This window comes from Phyllostomus hastatus, unplaced genomic scaffold (genome assembly GCF_019186645.2).
Source record: "Phyllostomus hastatus isolate PE091 unplaced genomic scaffold, TTU_PhHast_1.1 phas_contig_16, whole genome shotgun sequence".
NCBI classification, from domain to species: Eukaryota; Metazoa; Chordata; class Mammalia; order Chiroptera; family Phyllostomidae; genus Phyllostomus; species Phyllostomus hastatus.
This window is the reverse complement of record NW_025333643.1, coordinates 31,270,934-31,293,903: the sequence shown is the minus strand read 5'-3', so window position 1 is coordinate 31,293,903 and position 22,970 is coordinate 31,270,934. Positions and strand designations below refer to the sequence as shown.

At 37.0% G+C, this 22,970-nt stretch overlaps 1 protein-coding gene across 2 annotated transcripts in view; it reads right to left on the bottom strand.

Moving 5' to 3' along the window:
- Nucleotides 1-22,970, bottom strand: part of PPP4R2 (protein phosphatase 4 regulatory subunit 2) — a 52,587-nt gene that overhangs the window by 8,922 nt on the left and 20,695 nt on the right. For both annotated transcript variants that reach the window (XM_045832361.1, XM_045832362.1), the window contains exon 3: nt 12,634-12,804. In XM_045832361.1, coding sequence (XP_045688317.1) covers nt 12,634-12,804 — 171 coding nt within the window. The remainder of the gene's footprint in view (nt 1-12,633; nt 12,805-22,970) is intronic.

The window sequence follows — 22,970 nt, the reverse complement described above, 5'->3', positions numbered from 1 at the left end:
AAAACTGTAAGCTTACATGTTTTGTTCATTTTTATAAAAACACCACATAATTGGAAATGTATAGCTAATACACAAAACTATAAATCCATTTTAAAATCAAGAATTTTCCCAACCTACAGGTGGTGTGTGTGTATTGTAATAAACATCAGTTTCAAAACTGTCTGTCTTATCTCATAATTGAAAGCTTCTATAGGGTAGGATCTCTTCAGATATATTATGGTCAATATGTAATTTAGTTATGTACATATATAACTTAAATGAACCACATGATTTCAGAGTATAGTAGTATGCCTGAACTTTAGCCCCTTTTCTAGATCACTACTCTCCAAATCTTATACACATGCCACCTATGTTATTGCCTCATTAAATCTCATACTGATACTGTAATCACAACGCTTCTATATTATTCAAAAATAAATAAAAATAGCACCCGGTGTTAGGAATTTTTAAATAATTAATTGACTAATACTTAGACAATGTCTAGTTATGTCTTTTCCTCCAACTAAGTATCTTTTACCCACCAAAAGCTAGTAATTTCTCTTAAATTAAAACCAGCTTTAAAAAAATGAAAATCCTAAAATTTCCTGTTTAACAATGTTTACACTAAATGTTTGGCTAATTTTCTTTAAGAAAGCAAGTAAAATTGCAGTCAATTATGAACAATTTATGTTTCTGTGAATATTACTACTTTTAAGGGAAATGTATACTATGTTTACACAGCAGTATCAACAATTATAGCCTATGATAAAATAGGTTTATATTCTTAGATGCTTTCAAAGGTTTTAAAGTCTATTTAACAAGTACTCAAGAGATAGCACTAAAATGTCATAACACTTTCCCTTCCTCACTTGAATAGACTAAAATACTTGTAAATAACAGTATCCACTGGAAATTTCAACGCAATTTTGACAATGGCATTAAAAGGTCTCTTTACATGATTATTACTTTCAGATAACTATAAGGACCTACTATAAACTAGAAGAACCTATTATCTGAGCAGATAGACATGTATATAATTATAATAATGGTAGTAATAGTATGTACCAACTGCTAAGAGAACAGAAAAGTTTGGTTTCTGTTACTCTCCCATTAGACATAGCACACAAAATAACTTATTCTATCTCCTGAAAATATTAAGGCTTTTCCCAATAAAATTCACTAGCTAAATTAAGAAACATGTCCTAAAAAGAAAACAAGAGCAAAAATGGGCACTACTCACTCTCAGTGAAAACTATGAACCACAATTACTAAATTTTGGCGGGTAATAGGGGATGGCTGTTTATTGGAATAGGTGTACTATAAAATAAATAACTTAGTAGAAAAATATTTTGGGTTAGTTTAAATAAAATGCATTCCATTTACTCTGCAATATAAACCTTTTTGCCTACATTGTAAGATGAAAAACTAAGAGTATTTAAGGAACTGGAAAAAAAAATTTTAAAGGATATGACTAGCCAGCATTTTAAATTTAAAATTAAAATTAAGATTGCCTACAAAATCCAATACACACACACAGTAAAGGGCTAAAAAATAACAGGTCCTTTCAAAAGACATTACTTATAAATGCTACAGAAAACTGCCAACCAGTCCTCTTTTAATTTACAAATTATAAGGAAATTATTTCATGTCTCATAGATTAAAAAAATATACTGGCTAGCTGACTGGGAGATCTTGCCTAAAATGAATTTACCTACCTTAAATCATCATGTCCTTGTATTACGAACACAGGGATTCTGAAATCACACTTCTCACATGATGATCATGAGAATTAAATAGGACATAATATTCATAAATCACTTAATAGCACCTGAAATATTTTATTAAGTGTTCAATAAAGTTTAGATCTGGTCATCCTCCTGATCTAATCTACTATTTAATGGAGATTGTAGGAAGGCACAAATGTTCCAAAATACAAAGAACCAAAAGCATATCTGTTTTAAAAAATATTCCTTTTAATTCCAAGGCAAGTAATCACTTCCGATTCCATGGAATTACACATTTCACATTAGTTATATATCTTAATTTGACTGCAATCTGTCCCTATGTAGACTTAAAAAAAATTAAGTTTGTATACCTATAGGCTATGAGGATTCAAATACCAAGAAATGCTAACATGTAAGCATAACTACTGACTACCTTACCTCTATGTTATACAAGCAACTTTCCTCATGAAAAAGATAAATGTAAAATATAACAAAGAGGCCATTGGAGTAAAAGGCGAAAGAGATAATAGTAAAATCAGACATCTTGTTTAAGAAAAAAGCTAAAGTAGCCAATATTTGTTTTATTCATAAAGACATTTTACCATGTCTTTATTTTCTATTATTAATGGGCACATTCATGCAGGGCTTTACTTAAAAGAATTACTTAAGTCAGACCTGAACATTTAGGTGGAAACTAACTTAAATATTTCACAGTTATGAAAAGGCTGAAGGGATTCAGTTTTGTTTCCTCTTAAGTCCTACAAAAGTCAGAAATACCACTGGAACCCTATAATATTATCTTTATTTAAAGCAGTATGTCCTTTCTATACTCAGGCTTTATTTAACATGTGGATAAATATACACATACATAAATCTTCATAAACATATATTTTGTCTCTCAAATCAAATATCAGAATTTGTGATTTATTGATAATGTCAATGTGAAATGACTAGTATAAAAAACTAAGTAAATAAAGAATCAGCATCTTAAATAATGATAAGTAACCCTAAACTACTACTTGTATCATTGCCCATCCCAAAATAAATCTATAGCAACTGGCAATACTTTTAAATCCTTATCTTTTTTAGAGGCTACGGTAGTCTGAAATGTTATTTTACTTTCATCAAAATAAGCATGTAAAAAAATTCTTTACATTTCTGAGAGTTCCAACCTTCCAATTTAAAAAATTTATGAAAGAGCACATCACCTCAAACCATTATTGCCATAAGATAAAACAAGATGGGGAGTTCAGTAAAGAGGGAAGGCCACTACATTATTCTGATTCTCAACTAGTTATGCTAATAGAGTGAAGAAAAAGTAAATGAACAAATTTTTAACTAATAAAATAAATATGCTCAACAAACGACGACACAAATAATTTTTAAAAATGCAAAACCTCTCTATCTTTCTAGACAAACCAAGCAGCAGAAAAGCCAGCAAGCACTAAAATAGGTCAGGGCACGAAGAGAACAAAGCAATGAAAAAAGGCTAGAACCCATTCTCTCATCCCTAAATAATCTTACACTGTAAAGCAAACACCACAAAATAAAAAATGGGAGTACATGTTTTATATCTACAGGACAGATTTAACAGTATGAAAATCTCACATGACTTTTAAAAAAATAAGAAGAGGCACACTCTGAAGTGCTAAAACTTACAAGAGAGGTCTGTGGGCACATAACACAATCATGTTTCAGATTTCAGGACAAAGCAAAATCTGGTTAATCAGGTATATCAAAATAATCTTAGAGAAAAAATTCAACACTAAGAAAACACTATTATGACAAAAGATGATAAGCAGTTGTGACTATGCCTACTTAGAGATAGTGTTAAAGACTTTGGGGTATCATGTGCTTGAGCACTTATTTCAGACCTCTCTTGCAGAGCCACATTATGTTAATCAATTACCCAAAATAAAACTTCCTGTTTATTTCAGGGAGGTCTAACATCATTGTCAAAAGAGGCGCAAGACTTAGGTGGTTAATTTCCTTTTATATTCATTAATCCTTTTAGTCTCAATAATTTAGAGGACCTAAATTTTAAAAAAACTTCTAGGAATGTAACACATTTTCTCTACCCCTCAAAATCTCTCTTTGTGTACCATTATAGGAATGAACTAAAAGCAACTGGCAGTTTCTAAATTATTATATTACTGGTGTCCATAGTAGAAAGATTTTAAAAAGTGGCCCTGGTGGGATTAAATAAACATATATACTCTTCTTGTTCATTATACTCCCAAACAGAGGGCATAAAAGGGCAACAAACATGTTTTAACTGACCACTCCATTAAGTTTCTAATTTTGTTAATTTAATTTTTGGTGTTTCCTCACCTAGGAAAAAAAATGTAACTTCAGTTCTAGAGAGTCGCTACAATCCATCTTCCATAAAATTTTAAAGTCCAAAAGTAATCTTAAAAGGACAAGAAAATATAACTAATTAAAAAAAATAAAGGACTTAAACATTTAGCAAGGCAGTTCTACCTACCATGCACAATTAAACCAAATATAAATACAGAAATGTGTTTTTTAAAAAAAGTTTGTTTATTTTTAGAGAGAGGAGAAGGAAGAGAGAAAGACAGGGACAGAAACATCATTGTGGGGTTGCCTCTCATGGGGCCCCCACTGTGGACCTGGCCCGCAACACAGGCATGTGCTCTGGCTAAGAAGCAAACCAGCAACCCTTTAGTTTGCAGCCTGCACTTAATCACTGAGCTACACCAGGTGGGGCAAGAAATGTGTTTTTATTCCTTCTGTTCCTTCATTCAATACTTGTTTGAGAACCTGCTATGCTTAGGCATTCACTGTTCAGGCCTTGTTTGGAAAAGACATTAGCCCTGCTTTCCAGAATCTTACAGGTTAAGGAAATCAAGCCAACATGTAAGTATAAGAAAATTTCCACTTCAAAGAGAAAAAATTTAGATGATGACAATATACAGAAATAATTTTAGAAAATGGATGATCTTTTTCATGTCCAAATACTACGTAGCATTTAATACAGTTTTTACTAATTAAACACCATAAGCCAGTCAGACAGACAAATACCAAATGATCTCACTTCTATGTGGAATCTAATTAACAAAATAAACTGACAAAGCAGAAAGAGAGGTGTGGATACATGGAACAGACTGACTGCTGTCAGGGAGGAGGGGAGAGAGGATGTACTAGATGAAATGAAAGGAATGGGGTGAAGGTGGAAGAGGTTATAGGGGATAAATGGTACTGGAAAAGAATACAAAAAAACACTAACTGTGGGGGAAAAAAACACGGTCAAATGCCAACAAAATTGCATGCAAACTTGCCAAATGTATTTCAGTTTTTCAAACACAGCTTGCTTTTCTTTCTTAAAGTGGAACCTCAGATAAAATTAGGAACAAACAAAAAAAAAAGGTGAAGGGATTAGTTAAAAAAACATGTATGTGTGACACATAGACACAGATAACTGTGTGGTGATGGCCAAAGGGAAGGTGGGCGGGGACTGGGTAGAGGTAGGCAAAGGGGAGGAAATGAGGATATCTGTAATAGTGCCAAAAATAAAGTTAAAAAATAAAAAGTACCTAAAAAAAGCAAAACAACAAAAAAGGATCTAAAACTTCAGCTCATGAGTCAAAAAGGACACAGAGATGTTGAATTTCTCTTGCAATCTAAGAAGCCCACACACATGCAAAAAGAAATCATACTATATGTATGAGCACATCTGCATGTATGAACATATCTGTGATGTCAATTTGGCAGTATCAATGACCTAGCAATTCCATTTCTACAAATTAAAAGCAACAATAAATCTATACATATAATAAACACATAACATTCATCAACACAAGAAGGTATGTACAAACTCACTATAAACACTACTTGTAACAGCCAAAAAATAAATACCCACCACCAACGGGGACAGGGAAAATGAATTATAACCTGTTCATATAATAGAAAATATTGTAACCATTTAAAATACATAGGTAAACAAAAGACACAGCTGTAAATGTACTGATACAGAGATTTCAAAGCTCTTCTAAAAAGAAAGAAGTATCCTATAAAAATGATCCTTTTATTTTTTATGTACTTCTGCGACATCTGAGGATCTTTTTAAAACTGTGAATGCATGTCACTTTGTAATTTAAAATATAATCCACTATAAATAGCAGGAGTTGTACACTAAAAAGGACAAACCCTCAAACTGGCTGAAAAAGAACAAAATGCTACTTCTACCCACCACTCTCAGCAAAAAATTTTAAAGTGCTGATTTTATATTTAAAACATGAAAATAAAATTGAAAAGGCTTATAGACAGGTTTCAATGTACCAATATGTTATAATACAGAAAAAAGGATAAATTAAAAATAAAACTATTAATATATCATTGATAAAGATGGATTATGCCTGACTAGAAAAAATTACTCATAAACTGCCATTCAGAAAATTAAAATTTAAAAACTTAAGTTCAAAATACTCATGGTTCAAAGAAGAAACATGTTTTAAAAACAACTTGGTATGCTTAAGTATGGTTAGGCATTTAAGTTATTCAAGTTATTTTTGGAAGTAGGTCAATTACCTCATAAACAGACTAACAAACTACATTTAGATTTATTTAATAGCCTACATTAGGCTATATATCTGTATCCAGTCCAACTTAATTTGAAAGAATTGAAAATGGTATTACTAAAATAACTTTCAAAAGTACAATAGAGTACACAGTGAAAATAAGTCTGCTTCCCATCCTAAATCCCTGGAGAAACTCAGAGATAAAGCTGTAATTCCTCTCCCTCTGCCACTAAAATATTTCATTAACAGACTGAAATCAAAGCATAAGAATTTGCTATTTTAAGCAAAACTCCTAAACTTAAAAACAAGGGAACATGGAACATAACAAAGAGTTATCTGAATTATACTATCTGTTGGAAATCCCATGTGATTAAATAGTTGAGACTGTTATGTAACCTAAAAATACATGAAGCCCCTTCAAATAAAATCTGTCCCTAAATATGAATTTATGGTTAAAATATCCATAATTCATTCAATTTGTTATGGCCACCCCACACTCAAAATTATTAATGCCAAACTGAATGCTGAACAGTTCAACTTCACAAATACTTCTTTCCTTCAACAAAGAAAACTCTAAAAATACAAAATCCTGAAAAGAAAGTATTTTAAATGACAGACACAGCAACATTTTTTTATCAGTTTTATTTTACTGCAGCATATCTTTTAAAGTGTAATGTTTTACAAAGGACTAAAAATGGTTACTTGTTGGGGAGGAAGAGGGGGACTCCAAAAATTTTAAAATAAAAAGTCACTAAGTAGAATACTTACATAAATTGTTAATTTCTATTTTAAAAGAAATGTAACATCTCAATGATATACAGGTTCTATACAAAGTATAAAGATTTGTAACACCAAATATAAAATGCAAAGAAAAAACACTGAAACATTTTCTGATAAACACATGTTTCCACTGTCATACCCATTTAAAGCCTGAATGTTACTGAAGGGAGTTCAAATTAAAAAAACAAAAAACAAAAAAAAACAAACACAAAAAAACCTGTGGGAGCATCTTAGATCTTTGTCCTGAGCATAGGTCATTAGTTTGGACCAAATAAATTCTTATAAAAATTCTCTACAGGTTTGGATATTTAGGTCAACATTTACTTGGCATAGTTGGCAGGATCTGAAGAAGGACCACCCTGCATACCCAGACCCTGTGCTGGGTACAAGCAAGGACACACTGTGCCACACCAGCTCCCTGCTTCACATCGGGTGAACTTGGGTGAGTCTTCTCTTGGAATTCTGGGCCTCCTTGCTTTAAGGAGCAGGCCACGACTTAATCTGAGCTGTTCTTAGAAAATCCTCGAAGTGGATTATGGTTGAGATAACTGAGGGAAAGGAAAAAAAATGGGTTGCTGCTTTTAATTGGATTGCTTACTGAGAATATAAAAAAAAAAAACCTTTGCTGATTAAATGAGAAACAACTCTCCTTAGCTCTTAAAGAGAAAAGGACACTTGCTTCCCCAACCTGAATATCCAACAGAGTAATAATAGTTGTTCAGATTCCCGAATCCAGAGTAGCAGAGATAGGTGCCAGGAGACATCCAGTGAGGTAGTGAAGCCAATCCCAGAGAAGCCAGTGGGAGCCCCAGGTAAAAAGGCAGGGTGTGCTCAAAGGGGTTCACCCTGAGTAAGGGGCCTGACAGAGGGGCCTGTGCCTTGGAAAGCATCTTGGTTCTAGCAGCGTGTGCTAAGCTCTTGATGGCCCTTGCTTGGATACTCTAAAGTGACTAAGAGTCTTTGTGGGGTTGCCAGAGGAATAATTTCCTACACACTACAGAGCAGTCCCACAGGGATATCCACAGCATTTGACACTTTGGAGATGTGCACAAAAGGGCTGATTTTCCCTAGTAGTTTGTTTAAACTCTACAGGTCTCAAAATTAATGGGCAATCATGCCTCCCAGACCAACAAGGCCCATGTCAGCCTCTCATTAATACATGGATCCTTTGAGACTACTAATTTTTTGTGCACACAATTAGAAAAAAACCGACTATAAAACTAGGCAGAAAGGATGGAAAGCATATTGAACTGATCTCTAGAAGCTTCAAAAAAAATTTTAGGTGTAAATCCAATTCTTTGAGGTATTAAAAATCCAGGTCATTTGGAACTTGACTTGTCAAAGATGGATATAAATTGCAAATGCCTCCAGAACAAAATTTTAATCCAACAGTCTTCTGTTTGTGGTTACTTTGTATGCCTACATATGTATGTTTGAAAATGTGAAATTTCTACATCTGGATGGTATTGTTAATATTAATTGGAAGGCAAGTGCTCATAAGGATTGGATATTCTAAAAATTTTGAAATATAGAAACTAAGTCAAATATTCTCATGTTAACATGACTAACGACTGATCTTAGTAAATTAAAGCTAGTTTAAATCTGTAGGTTTAAGTAAAACAGATATGTATTTTATTTCGGTTTTACAAAAAATAGTGTATATTAATAACTGACTTTGATATGCAATGTCTTAAATATGTCTGCCAGTAAAAGAGTCTATGTTTCCAGAGGTTATAAAATGTATTCTGATATCTGCCAAGCTAAAGAATGTTAATTGCTTCTTAGTTTTCATTACAAATTGAGGTTTTAAGGGTAAAATTCTCAATATATGTAGAAGTAACTTTGCAGTGTTCCAGAAGGACACCTGGAACACCTCAAAGGATTTGTCCTTTATGTTAAAATTGCAGAGGAAAATAAATGATTAAAAAAAAAATAATTAACTTCCAGGCTAGATGGTGGTGTGGGTAGGTACACTTTGCCTCCTCGCACAACAAAAAATAAGGACAACTTTAAAAACACAAAATAACCGGAACTGCCAGGAAATTGTTCTGTATGGAAGTCCAATAACCAAAGAGTTAAAACCAAAGAGTTAAGGATGAAACATACATCCAGTCTAGCAGGAGGGGCAGAGATGGGCAGCCTGAACAGAAAAGACACCCGGCAAGGCAGCAGCTGGAGGACTAGTAAAATGAGGCAGCAGTTGGTGGACCCAGCTGTCCCACGTTTGTGTACACTTTGTCGTCTCACAAAACCAAAGATGGATAGAAACAAAAAACAAGAACTGACAGAAAATTGAACTGCATGGAAGTCCAACAACCAAGGAGGTAAAGAAGAAACATTCATCTAGACTGGTGTGGGGGCAAGGTGGGGGAGAGAGCAGCGACAGGCAGCTGGAGCAGAGAGGACATCCAGCAAGGCAGTGCAGGCAGACCAGGCAGGCCCAACAGTCCCACATTTGTGTGTGGATAAACCGCGAGGAACAACTGGGGAGAGAGACAGACCATGCAACCCAGGGTTCCAGCACAGAAAAGGAAAGCCTCAAAACCTCTGGCTGTAAAAATGTGTGGGGGTTGCAGCAGCCAGAGAAACTCCCAGACTCACAAGAGAATTTGCTGGAGAGGGCCATGGGTTCTTAGAACATACACAAGCCCTCCCACACAGAAACCAGCACCAGAAGAGCCCAATTTGCTTGTGGGTAGTGGGGAAAGTGAATGAAAGTGGGGCGAGAGCTGAGCAAGAGGCATTGTTCCCTCTCTGACCCCTCCCCCCACAGACGACAGGCACGCCGAGACAAAGAAATATGGCCCAAATGAAGGAACAGATCAAAACCTCAAAAAACAAAACTAAGTGATGAAGAGATAGCCAACCCATCTGAGGCAGAGTTCAAAACTCTGGTAGTCAGGATGCTCACATAAATGGTTGAGTATGGTCACAAATTACAGGAAAAAGTAGAAGCTATGCAAAGTGAAATAAAGCAAAATATTCAGGGAACCAACAGTGAAGGGAGGGAAACCAGGACACAAATCAATGATTTGGAGCAGAAGGAGAAATAAACATTCAGCCAGAACAGAAGAAACAAGAACTCAAAAAAAAAATGAGGAGAGGATTAGGAACCTCCAGGACAACTTTAAACACTCCAAAATCTGAATCATAGGGGTATCAGAAGGAGAAGGGCAAGATCAAGAAATCGAAAACTTATTTGAAAAAATAATGAAGAACTTCCCCAGTTTGGCAAAGGAAACAGACTTCCAGGAAGTCCAGGAAGCCCAGAGAGTCCCAAAGAACTTGGACCCAAGGAAGCACACACCAAGGCACATCATAATTACATTACCCAAGATTAAAGATAAGGAGAAAATATTAAAAGCAGCAAGAGAAAAGGAGACAGTTGCCTACCAAAGAGTTCCCATAACACTAGCAGCTAATTTCTCAAAAGAAACCTTACAGGCAGGAAGGGGCTGGAAACAAGTATTCAAAGTCATTAAAGGCAAGGACCTATATTATATCCAAGATTACTCTATCCAGCAAAGCTATCATTTAGAATGGAAAGGCAAATAAAGTGCTTCCCAGATAAGGTCAAGGTAAAGGACTTCAATATCACCAAGCCCTTATTCTATGAAATGCTAAAGGGACTTATCTAAGAAAAAAGAAGATGATCAAAAGTATGAACAGTAAAATGACAGCAAACTCACAACTATCAACAACTGAACCTGAAAAACAAGAACTGAGCAAACAAGTACAACAGGAACAGAGTCACAGAAATGGAGATCACATGGAGGGTTATCAGTGGGCATGCGGTGGGGAAAGAAAGGGGGAAAAGATACAGGGAACACGAAGCATAAATGGTAGGTACAAAATAGACAGGGGGAGGTTATGAACAGTATAGGAAATGGAGAAGCCAAAGAGCTTATGTTATGACCCATGGACATGAACCCAAGATAGCCACTTGGTCCTTCCCTCCTCCCTGGCTCCCCATTTTACAGTTTTTACATTTTCATGCATCACAATGCATTTAAGCTGAACTTACATGAAGGAAATTATGAGCTGACATTATTGAAAGGAGGTATCTTATACTACTGCAAAGGTTTAATAGAGTTACTTCAAGAAAATGCAATGTTGGTAGCTTCCATTCACATTGATGTGACACCGGACACAGACTTCAGGGATGTTCAACCTTTTGGCATCTCTGGGCCATACATTAAATACACTGCAACATGTAATCACAAAAAAATCTCATGTTTCAAGTAAATTTATGATTTTGTATTGGGCTGCATTTAAAGCCATCCTGGGCCACATGCTGGACACTCCTTCTTAGATTTTAGTTTTGGAAAGAACACCAAATAAAGACACTCTCCAACTTGTTAGAAGGGAACTTATCAGGCACCTAACCAAGAATGGACATTTACCTCTGCCTCTGACACTCTCCTCCCAGAATGGACATCAAAGTCTCCTCAAGGATGAAAAGCTGCTGACATCAGAGGTAGACAGCTATCCCTTGACATTGACAAGGCCTGCATGTCTATGGATTGATGTTGAACCCAGAATCCATTTTGTTTGATTGTCTTTACCTGTTTGCTAATGATATTAGTCATAATAATAGTTATACTCATTAATTGTTTTTCCAAATAGCCCACCTGTTTATGATTACTGAACATGTATAAAGTAATTATTAATATTTTTGTGGCTGATATAAATATTATACTAGATGTCAAATATACAAAAATAAGACAGAATCATGATAGTTATAGAAATGATCCAGAGTGGTTTTTCCCTCACAATGAAGTTAGCCTTAAAACTGCCTTCCATTGTACCTGCCCTTCCCTTTTGGGGAAAATTCAGCCTCAAATTACATCCCATGGTTACAGCCCCATCCCAATTGTCAACAGGACAACAACGTCCATACTGAGACTTCCTAAGAATAAGCCTTCCTACAGCTGTGAGACCACACTATTAGACAAAATGGTTGGTCATCAATGCATCCTTCAGATTGATTTGACCTTTTAAAAAGAGGAACTATAGATGTAAAAGGGGTCTATGGGAAGAAACCTCACAGGGTGATCTGATCATAAATTCCTAAGTAGGCAAATCATGGTGGGTAGTCAAGCCCCAGGCATACAACTTCATTAAAAGGCATAACTTTGCCTTAAAAAAAGCCTTGTCCATTGTTTCTTTGCATGTGGGGTAATACCTTTTAAATGACTTTTCAGACCCCTCTTTCTAAAAGGCATCTGCCTTCCAGAAAGCAAATAATCTTTAACAATGCTGGAATCCAAATTTCACCTTGTTTTATCCCACTTTCTGTTATCCTTACTTTCCTCCTTAACTTCAATGCATGAAAGAAACCGTGAAACTGTGTGACACTCAAATGCAGAGCATTTGGGACTTTGCTTTCCAGCATGTAGTCAGTTTGGCAATTTGGCTCAAATAAACTCTTATAAAAAATTTCAAGTTGTAAACATTTTAAATATTTGTACACTGAAAATCAATAACCACTATATGCCATTAGAGAAAAAGAACAATATTCTAAGGGATAATCAGTTATTAAACAACCAAACAAAGGAAAACTTAAAGAAAAATCAAAACAGCAAACCTTTAAAATAGTATTAAGTGCATACCCATTAAATCCAGTGACAATTTTCAGTATTCTTTCCTTCATTTCATCAAAGGGAATATATTCAACATTAGGGTTAGGTGGACCTCTTGGTTCGGGAGCTGAAGTTCTGAAATCATCCATCACTTTCTCCAGTTTGAAAGTAAAATAGCCTTTAAATTGGGACCACTGAATCCTATAAGCAAAAATTAAAAAATATAATACCATGTTGCTTTACAATTCTTGAACACAAAGAAAAATACAGAATTTACCATCACAAATGGTAACAAAATGAAGATCCAAGTATGTAGTAGTAGTTAGAATGTCTTTGTTCAGCAGCATGTACCATGACAGTTCTTACAAATTCCAACCTGGTTCTACCCATTTCTCCCAACTCCTGACCCAAATGAAATAAAAAACTTTTAAAATAAACTACCTCTGGCTGAGAGTCTACAATGTGCTACACCCTATTCTTAGCATTTTAAAAACAGCATTTTGTTTTGATTCTAAGCCACAGAACATATTTAACCAGGGAGGTGTTATTGCCATTTAAAATAGATTATTAGATATTGACCCAAGTCCACATTTATAATTTTAAGTGTATCAGTCAGAATGATGCCATACCCTAAGCTATAATGCTTATATAGACTAGTAAAGTATTTTTTTTGTATTTGTTTTATAGTAAATAGACTTCAATTTCTCCTTTTATTTTCACTATCTTTTGTCATTGGAAAGGTTTATCATAGGTTTTATCCAATATGTAGTGCAAAACAGAAATACATAATTTCTTTATGCACTTTTCACTATTCAAATTAATATAAGCATCTTTTCATCCCTGTCCCCACCTATTTTACCATTAATATGAGGAAATTTTGTTTTGACATCTGCCTAAAGAGCCTAAATCCAGAGACGCAAGAATCAGGAATCCCAACCATTTCCCCAAACAGTGTATCCATTCATTAGTGGCAGCAGATAGCTATCTTACACAGGTGGCTACTTCCACAAAATAAAGGGAGTACTAATCTGCAATCATGCTTCCATCCCATACAGCAACCCTGTAAGTTAGGGTAGCAGATCTGAAAGTATGGTCCAAGAGGTCAAAGCTATTTTCATAACAATAGTTAAATTTTTCATTGTGTTGACATTTGCACTGTTGGTGCAAAAGCAGTGGTAAAACTGGTGACCCTTTACCACAAATCAAGGCAGCAGTACTAAACTGTACTATTAGTAGTCATCATCTTTTTCTCTACCACAATCTCACAGTAAAACAAAAAGAAACCTATTTCAATAAAAGTTTATTAAAACAAAAAAATTTACTTTTATTAAATATCAACTTTTGAATATACATATTTTTAATACCCTTATGTAACAAAATGAGAAGTACACACAAAGGACTTCTACTGCATGTCAAGACACTATGGACACCTCAAGAAAAACGTTGACTGCTGTTGCCAACTGAACTAGCTGCTATTTTTCATAACAAGCCATTTTTACTTGAAAGGACTGTCAACACTTATTGAAACCAGGAGACATTTGGTACACCCTTTCTTAAAAATAAATTAAGTGACTCTATCAATTCAAGAAAAACAACTCAAGTATTTGTGGCCAATTATAAAATTGAAGCAGAAAAGTTTAAAAAAGCTTTATTCATCACTCGAGCTTAGAAGGTTCCTGATACATTCCCAAGCCATCAATCAGTGTTGCTATAAAAGATACTGTCACACACACACACACACACACAGTACAGGCAACAAAAGATATAGATAAATTACATCAAAATAAAAAATTTACATGTGTCAAGGGGTACAATCACCAAGAGTAAAACGCAACCCAGAGAATGAGAGGAAATATTCACAAGTCATATAATTAATATGGTGTTAATATCCAGGATATACAATTAAGTACAACTCAACAACAACAAATAACCCAATTAAAAAAATGTGCAAAGCACCTGAATAAACATTTCCTCGAAGATATACTAATGTTCAAGAACCACAACAAAAGATACTCAACATCACTAATCATTAGGGAAATTTAAAAAACCATGAAATGGAATTCCACATCCACTAGGTTGACTGTTATCCAAAAACAAACAGAAAATAACAGTACTGGCTGGCAAGGATGTAAAGAAATTGGAATATTGTGTATTGCTGGTAGGATTATAAAATGATGTACTGTAAAATGGTGCAGGCTCTGTGGAAAACAGTATAGTAGTTTGTAAAAAAAAACAACAAAAACTTATTACTATATGATTCAGCAATTCTATTTCTATTTAGATACCCAAAAGACCTGAAAGCAAGTATTCAATCACATACATGAAACATCAATGTTCACAGCAGTATCATTCACAAACACCAAGTGTAAGCTACCCAAATGTCCAACAGATAAATGGTTAACAAAATGTAGTATATACATGTAAAAAAGGATATTATTCAGCCTTAAAAATATTAACACATGAAGCAACATGGGTTAACCTTGAAGAGAGACATACACTAAGTGAAATAAGCTAGACACAGACATGAATTTTATTTTTATGAGTTACCTAGAAGAATCAAGTTCAAAGAGACAGAGAGCAGAAAAGCATTGCCAGGGGCTGGAAGAAGGAAAGGGTGAAGTATTACTGTTTTAATTGGTACCAAATTTCAATTTGGGAAGAGGAAAAAGGTCTGGAGTTGGATGGTGGTGGCGGTTGCTTTGGCACAAGATTGTTAATGTACTTAATGCCACTGAATCACACACTTACAATGATAAAGTATTATTTTATCCCGATTAAATATAGGCAAAAGATTCAAGCAAGCATTTATCTAATGATGATGCTTAACAAATAAAAATGAAAATGAAAACCACAATGAGATACCATTTCACACACACTAGCATGGCTATTAATACAAAAGATGGACTATAATACAAAAGATGAAGAATAACTAGAGTTGGGGAGGATGTAGGTAAATTACTGTGGGGAATATTAAATGATGTGGCCATTTTGGAAAACAGTTTGGCAGTTCATCAAAAATAAAAAATGAAGGCGACATGAGACCTGACCATTTCATTCATTAATGAGTGAATTATATAGCATGTAATATTATTAATGTTACAAAAACAGTGGGTGAGGTTTACTATTAAAAGTCAATTCCATTTTTACTTTTTCCCTCCTTTCCCTAGAAAGGGGAATTTGAGAATTAACAAGCAGAGGCAGCACATAATTTTTAAGATGCCTAATGTTAACTTCTGATTTATATAAAATTGCCAGTGGAACCTAAAATTTATGCTTAAGTTTCACTAGACTCCCCATAGGCATTTAACTAATACTTAAAAACATCACAGAAGGCTATCATTGAAATAAAAGTTTTATACTTTCCATTTCTCAAATTAAAAATTCTTTAGTTTTAAATCACTAAGTCATAGTCTCTTTTATGAATTAAAATTTCCACATACATAGGGTTCTTTGTTACCCCATCTTTCCAATCAATCTGTGATAGTCCATTCCCCCCCCAACCCATGTGACAGCACACAGACACACTCACGCATGTACATTAATGGAAATAGCCAGACAAGAAATGATGGAGAGCAGGTAAAGCAAACTATGGGGAGCTTCAAAAACTATGACATTAGGCCTGGCTGGTGTGGCTTAGTGGGTTGTGCCAGTATGTGAACTGAAAGATAGCCAGTTTAATTTCAGGTCAGGCAAAAAGCCTGGGTTGAAGGCCAGGTGTACGGTTGGGGGCATGTGAATGGCTACCATTCCATGTTCCTCTCCCTCTCTTTCTACCTCCCTTTACCTCTCTCTAAAAAATAAATAAAATCTTTAAAAAATATTTTAAAAAACTGTATGACATTAAATTATCAGACAGGAATTAAGTAGCATAAACTGAAATGAATTATAAGCACACTGCATTTTAAGTCTCAAATATATCTAATATAATTATTCTAAATTAGATTTAAGAGATGCAATTCAAGAGTTACTACACCATGTATACATGGAAAAACACTTTTATAGAAAGATACAGCTCTTTGTGGTAACATTACTATTTAATAAAAACAAAAACAAAAAATGCTTCCCTGAAAATGATATAATTTGAACACAAAAAGTCATGAGCAAATTTGCTGAAAATTTGACAACAAAAATAACTTTCTTAGGAATGCACTTACTGGATGAGTAGGAACTACTATAGAATAAAAAAAGAATCCCTATTTGCAACATGAAAATAAAATTATTCTAAACAGGTAGATTCTCATGAAACATTTTTAACTTTAGAATCAATTCCTCCACATAAAAAGTTCCACTGAAAATATATACGCAGAATTTAAATCTACTTTGCTGGAATTAATTCAAGAATTTACTGAAATTCATTACCCATTACATTTTTTTTAACTTCACCACCCCATTTTCTATTTCCCATCCATTTTTTCCTTTATGTCAGGGGTATGAAACTCGTTTTCACTGGGGGACACATGAGCCTCACATTTGCCTTCAAAGGGCTGAATGTAATTTTAGGACTGTATAAGTGTAACTACTCCTCAACATAAAGTGAGAGCTCAGCACTGCCACAAGTAGAAACAAGGTGAAGGGCTGGATTCCGCTTGCAGGCCTTGTGTTTGCCACCTGTGCTTTATGTAGTTTCTCCTCTAGGAAGGCAAAAGAACTGCTACCACTAATGTATATTTTCTATTACAGAATGCCACAAAGACCTTTCTTCAAACCTCTGAACATGGGCCAGTGGTAGTGTACAGGGGAAGAGAGAAGAGAGAAAAGGTTGAGATGGAGGTCTCAGAAACAGCCTGCAGCATGGAGCTCGAATCTCACTGCAAGTCTCGGGAAAGGGAATAATCAGGTTGCCACTGGTACTCCATTCAGCTGGGAAGAGCAGAGATACAGTGTGTTCCAGTGGGAGTGGTGGGTTGGCAATGCACTTGACCCAGTGACACAGGCAAAGACAGAGCACAGATGTGCAAAGGTGCAGTTGTCTGGCAAGTACCAATCTCCAGACAGAAAAATAAAGCCACAGAGCCTGACCACCTCCCCTCACCCGCCCAGATCTAGCAGCATCCCGGATGCAGCTGTAGCACTGAGTGTTGGATTGCAGAGCACAGTATCTGCAAACCTACAAACTAAGCCACAGAAATACTTTTTCCCTTAGTCACAGGTGCATGCTACAAGTAATCTCAGGGTGAAGATATAAAAGTGAGGCTGCTGAAATCTAAAAATCACCATTACGGCAAGAACAAAACCACAAAGGCAACAGCCAAGCTGTCCCAACACACTTCCACCCATTGCAGCTGCACTGGTGGCAGCCTGTTTGCAGAGGACAGCACTGGATGTCACAAACTTGGAAACCCATTGTCCACCACATTGCCTAAAAGGGAGGTACCCTGAAACTAAGGTAACCTCACAGAGGACATGCCAACCTCCCCTTGGAATAAGGGCATTTTCCTCGACTCTAACCCTACCTAATCCTTCCCCACAAAAATTCGAGATGCCAGGACTTCCAGTCAAGATGGAGGTGTAGGTAGATATACTTTGCCTTCTTGCAAAACCAAAGATGGATAGAAACAAAAAACGAGAACTGACAGAAAATTGAACTGCATGGAAGTCCAACAACCAAGGAGGTAAAGAAGAAACATTCATCTAGACTGGTGTGGGGGCAAGGTGGGGGAGAGAGCAGCGACAGGCAGCTGGAGCAGAGAGGACATCCAGCAAGGCAGTGCAGGCAGACCAGGCAGGCCCAACAGTCCCACATTTGTGTGTGGATAAACCGCGAGGAACAACTGGGGAGAGAGACAGACCATGCAACCCAGGGTTCCAGCACAGAAAAGGAAAGCCTCAAAACCTCTGGCTGTAAAAATGTGTGGGGGTTGCAGCAGCCAGAGAAACTCCCAGACTCACAAGAGAATTTGCTGGAGAGGGCCATGGGTTCTTAGAACATACACAAGCCCTCCCACACAGAAACCAGCACCAGAAGAGCCCAATTTGCTTGTGGGTAGTGGGGAAAGTGAATGAAAGTGGGGCGAGAGCTGAGCAAGAGGCATTGTTCCCTCTCTGACCCCTCCCCCCACAGACGACAGGCACGCCGAGACAAAGAAATATGGCCCAAATGAAGGAACAGATCAAAACCTCAAAAACAAAACTAAGTGATGAAGAGATAGCCAACCCATCTGAGGCAGAGTTCAAAACTCTGGTAGTCAGGATGCTCACATAAATGGTTGAGTATGGTCACAAATTACAGGAAAAAGTAGAAGCTATGCAAAGTGAAATAAAGCAAAATATTCAGGGAACCAACAGTGAAGGGAGGGAAACCAGGACACAAATCAATGATTTGGAGCAGAAGGAGAAATAAACATTCAGCCAGAACAGAAGAAACAAGAACTCAAAAAAAAAATGAGGAGAGGATTAGGAACCTCCAGGACAACTTTAAACACTCCAAAATCTGAATCATAGGGGTATCAGAAGGAGAAGGGCAAGATCAAGAAATCGAAAACTTATTTGAAAAAATAATGAAGAACTTCCCCAGTTTGGCAAAGGAAACAGACTTCCAGGAAGTCCAGGAAGCCCAGAGAGTCCCAAAGAACTTGGACCCAAGGAAGCACACACCAAGGCACATCATAATTACATTACCCAAGATTAAAGATAAGGAGAAAATATTAAAAGCAGCAAGAGAAAAGGAGACAGTTGCCTACCAAAGAGTTCCCATAACACTAGCAGCTAATTTCTCAAAAGAAACCTTACAGGCAGGAAGGGGCTGGAAACAAGTATTCAAAGTCATTAAAGGCAAGGACCTATATTATATCCAAGATTACTCTATCCAGCAAAGCTATCATTTAGAATGGAAAGGCAAATAAAGTGCTTCCCAGATAAGGTCAAGGTAAAGGACTTCAATATCACCAAGCCCTTATTCTATGAAATGCTAAAGGGACTTATCTAAGAAAAAGAAGATGATCAAAAGTATGAACAGTAAAATGACAGCAAACTCACAACTATCAACAACTGAACCTGAAAAACAAGAACTGAGCAAACAAGTACAACAGGAACAGAGTCACAGAAATGGAGATCACATGGAGGGTTATCAGTGGGGTGGGGGTATGGAGAGAATGAGGGAAAAGGAAGTGCCATCCTTTAAAGAAAAAGGCATATCTCATTCCCATAGATGCATGGACAAAGAAGTAATCCATCAAATGCCATGAATAACCAAGGTAAAAAGCCAGACCAGAAAGAAAATAAAAAATCTCTAGAAATTACACTTAAAGACATTAAGATGTGATTTAAGTGACAAGAGGAATGATGTGAGAGGAATTGTGGCGTTAGTGATCCCCTTGGTCTCTCCACCGAAAGTTTTAACAATTTGAACAGCTATAACTCAACAAAGGGATTCCCAGCTCAAAGCACAAATGCTCCTGAGAAATCACATATGGACCATTCTAAAGATGGGCAAGTGGAGCAAAAGAGCGAGGGAAAAAGGGGGTGGGGCTGATAGGAGCCAGGGATGCAGGCTAGCAACCAGGAGGTCATGGACAGGCTCTCTGCCAGAAAGAGGAGAAATCTGGGTATGGCTGACAGCCCTTTCAGTCATAAGGAACAGAAAGACTTGGTGGGCACTCCTGCAGGAGAGGGCAGTACTACCTGCAGCTGAGCTGAGACCTGAAGAACACAGGGAAGGGCCCTGAGAAACGCTCAATATGATTTACATGACAGTGGGCATTCCTCTGTCACTTAAATCACATTGGCAAGAACATAGCACAGGAGAGTGGCCACAGTTGTGAACAGTCAGCAATTTATACAGAGAAACAAAGTCATAAAGCTTGGCCACCTCTTATTAAACTCCCAAAGATCTCCTTCCTCTGCCCTCAGTGTCAGGTTGTAGAGCATGTTAACTGTGAGCCCAAGAGATAGTATGGCATAATCAAATTTCTCCCTGACCAACAGATACATTCTCTGACCTTCTCGGGTTGAGGACACAGGGGGACCCCAGCAGAGGACCAAGGTTGCCATTATCAGCAGAGCAAACAACAAAGTTGGCAGGTTCCTCTAGCCCTCCCCTACCTGATGCAATCAGGCTACAATGACCACAGAGGCTCCGGGGAGATAGCTGGATTTCACAGATCTTAAAACAAATTGAGATTCAGTGCCACCTACTGAAAAAGAATAGGAAGACTTCATGTTAATCTGCTTGAGAAGTGCCACACACACATACAGATGCCTAGACAGACAGAATCCATCAAATACCATGAATAACCAAGGTTATGAGGCAGCTCAGTAAAAAAAAAAAATGAAAAATCTCCGAAAAACAAACTTAAAGACATGAAAACATGTGACATAAATCACAGAGAATTCAAGATTGCAGTTCTAAAAATTATCAACAAGATGCGAGAAAATACAGACAGGAAATTAATTGAGCTCAGAAATACCAAACAAAATGAGTATTTCGCCACAGAGACGGAAACTTAAAAAAACAATAAGACAAATAGAAGTCCTGGAGATGAAGATGTCAATAAAAGAGATGAAGAATAAACTAGAAAGCATAGGAAGCAAACCAAATGGAGGAAAGGATCAGTGATACTAAAGATAGAAATCTAGAAATGATTCACAGGGAAGAGAAACATGACCATTAAAAACAATGAAATTCAAGTTACCTCAATCTAAAGAGGCCTTCTCCAAGGTATGCTATATTACAACTGTCAAAAATTAATGACAAAGAATAGATTCTCAAGTAACTGGATGGGTGGGGGGGGGGGGGGCGCAAGGGGGTGGGAAGTAACCTATAAAGGAAAGCCTATGAGGTTATTATCCAACTTCCCAGAAGAAATTAAAGCCAGAAGAGAATGGAACTAAATATTCAAGCTATTGAAAGAGAGAAATTATCAGTCATGAATAATGTACCAAGCAAGGCTGTTCTTGAAACATTAAGGAAAAATAAAGATTTTTGCAGACATACATAAGCTGAAGGAATTCATCACCAGAAGATCTGTATTACAGAAAATACTCAGGTTATTCTACCTGAAACAAAGAACAAAGGATCACAAATCTATAAGACCACCAACAAACTCATAGCATAAACAGTGATAATTTGTGACAATAAAAACATAAGGGGGGGTGGGGGATGGAGGGAACTCCAAATTAGCAAAGGAGGATAGGCACCAGATGCATTCAAAAGAAAAAGGACTGGATTCATCTCTGGGAGAGGGAAGACCGGGGAGGAGTGAATGGAAGTCACACTGACCTCCTACCAGGACCAATCTGGAATTACAACTCAGTTGTGGAGAAACTACCCAGAACAAACAACTGAACACTAGCCAGAGAGAAGCATATAAATACGAACATACAGAACCAGCTTCAGCACAACCTGTCTGGTAAGGAATGCAGTGGAGACTCAAGAGGGCTGGCTGGGCACCCATGAGCAGAAGTGCTGGTGGAATAATTAAGCAGCTCTTTGGATCCCCCAAAGAAGATGCGGTCTAAACCCTAAGCTAGGATTCCCAGCCTAGAACACCAGAGTCCAAAAAGTACACAGGTAACAACCAGTGGAAAAAGCAGCAGGGTTGCTCTCTGCCAGAGACAGACAGTTGGAGATGCAAGGGCCCTTTAAAGGGCCAACACACAAATTTTCATTTTCAGCCACTTGCCCGGGACTCAGGCAAAGGCAGGGGCAGAGTGGACCACAGATGCTTAAGAAGAGACTAAGTATAGAGGCTATAGGGAGAGAACTCAAAGAGGAACCACCAGGATCCCAGTGCTGAGTCATCCCCTAGATGACAGCAGCCTTTGTGCTCAGGCAGACCACTCCCCTCTGAGGGGCAGTGGCCTGAGGGGAAACAACAGCCCCAACCCCAGGAGTGTCTCTGCCCTGGCCCTTTGGTATTTAAGCCTGTCTGCCAGTCCCAGTGACCAGATAAACAACCAAAGTAGATAGCCAGAGACAGTAGATCATTGGCAAAGGGGGGGTAGAGTGGACTAGAGAGACTTGAAGAGAGACTGGGGACAGAGGCTTTGGGAAGTAAACTTAGCAAGTAACCACCGGGATCCGGAGCTGAGCCAACCCCCACGCACAGTTATCATCATGCCCAAGCAGACCACTCCCCTCTGAGAAGAAACAGCCTAAGGGAAAACAAGAACCCTCACCACAACAGAGGTTCAGACACACCTTCCAGTGTTTAAACCTGACTGCTGAGCGCAGAGGAAACAGATTAACAACTGAAGGAGACAGCCAGTGACAGCAGATCACTGGAAGTATTGAACAGGCTGCCTAAGGCCAGACTGGGTCCACATCTGACATCACCAGAGGCAGATCCAGAAAGATAAAAAACAAAAACAAACAAAAAAAAACACAACAGTGGTAAATATAAGACACTACCCAGATGAAAGCCACTGTG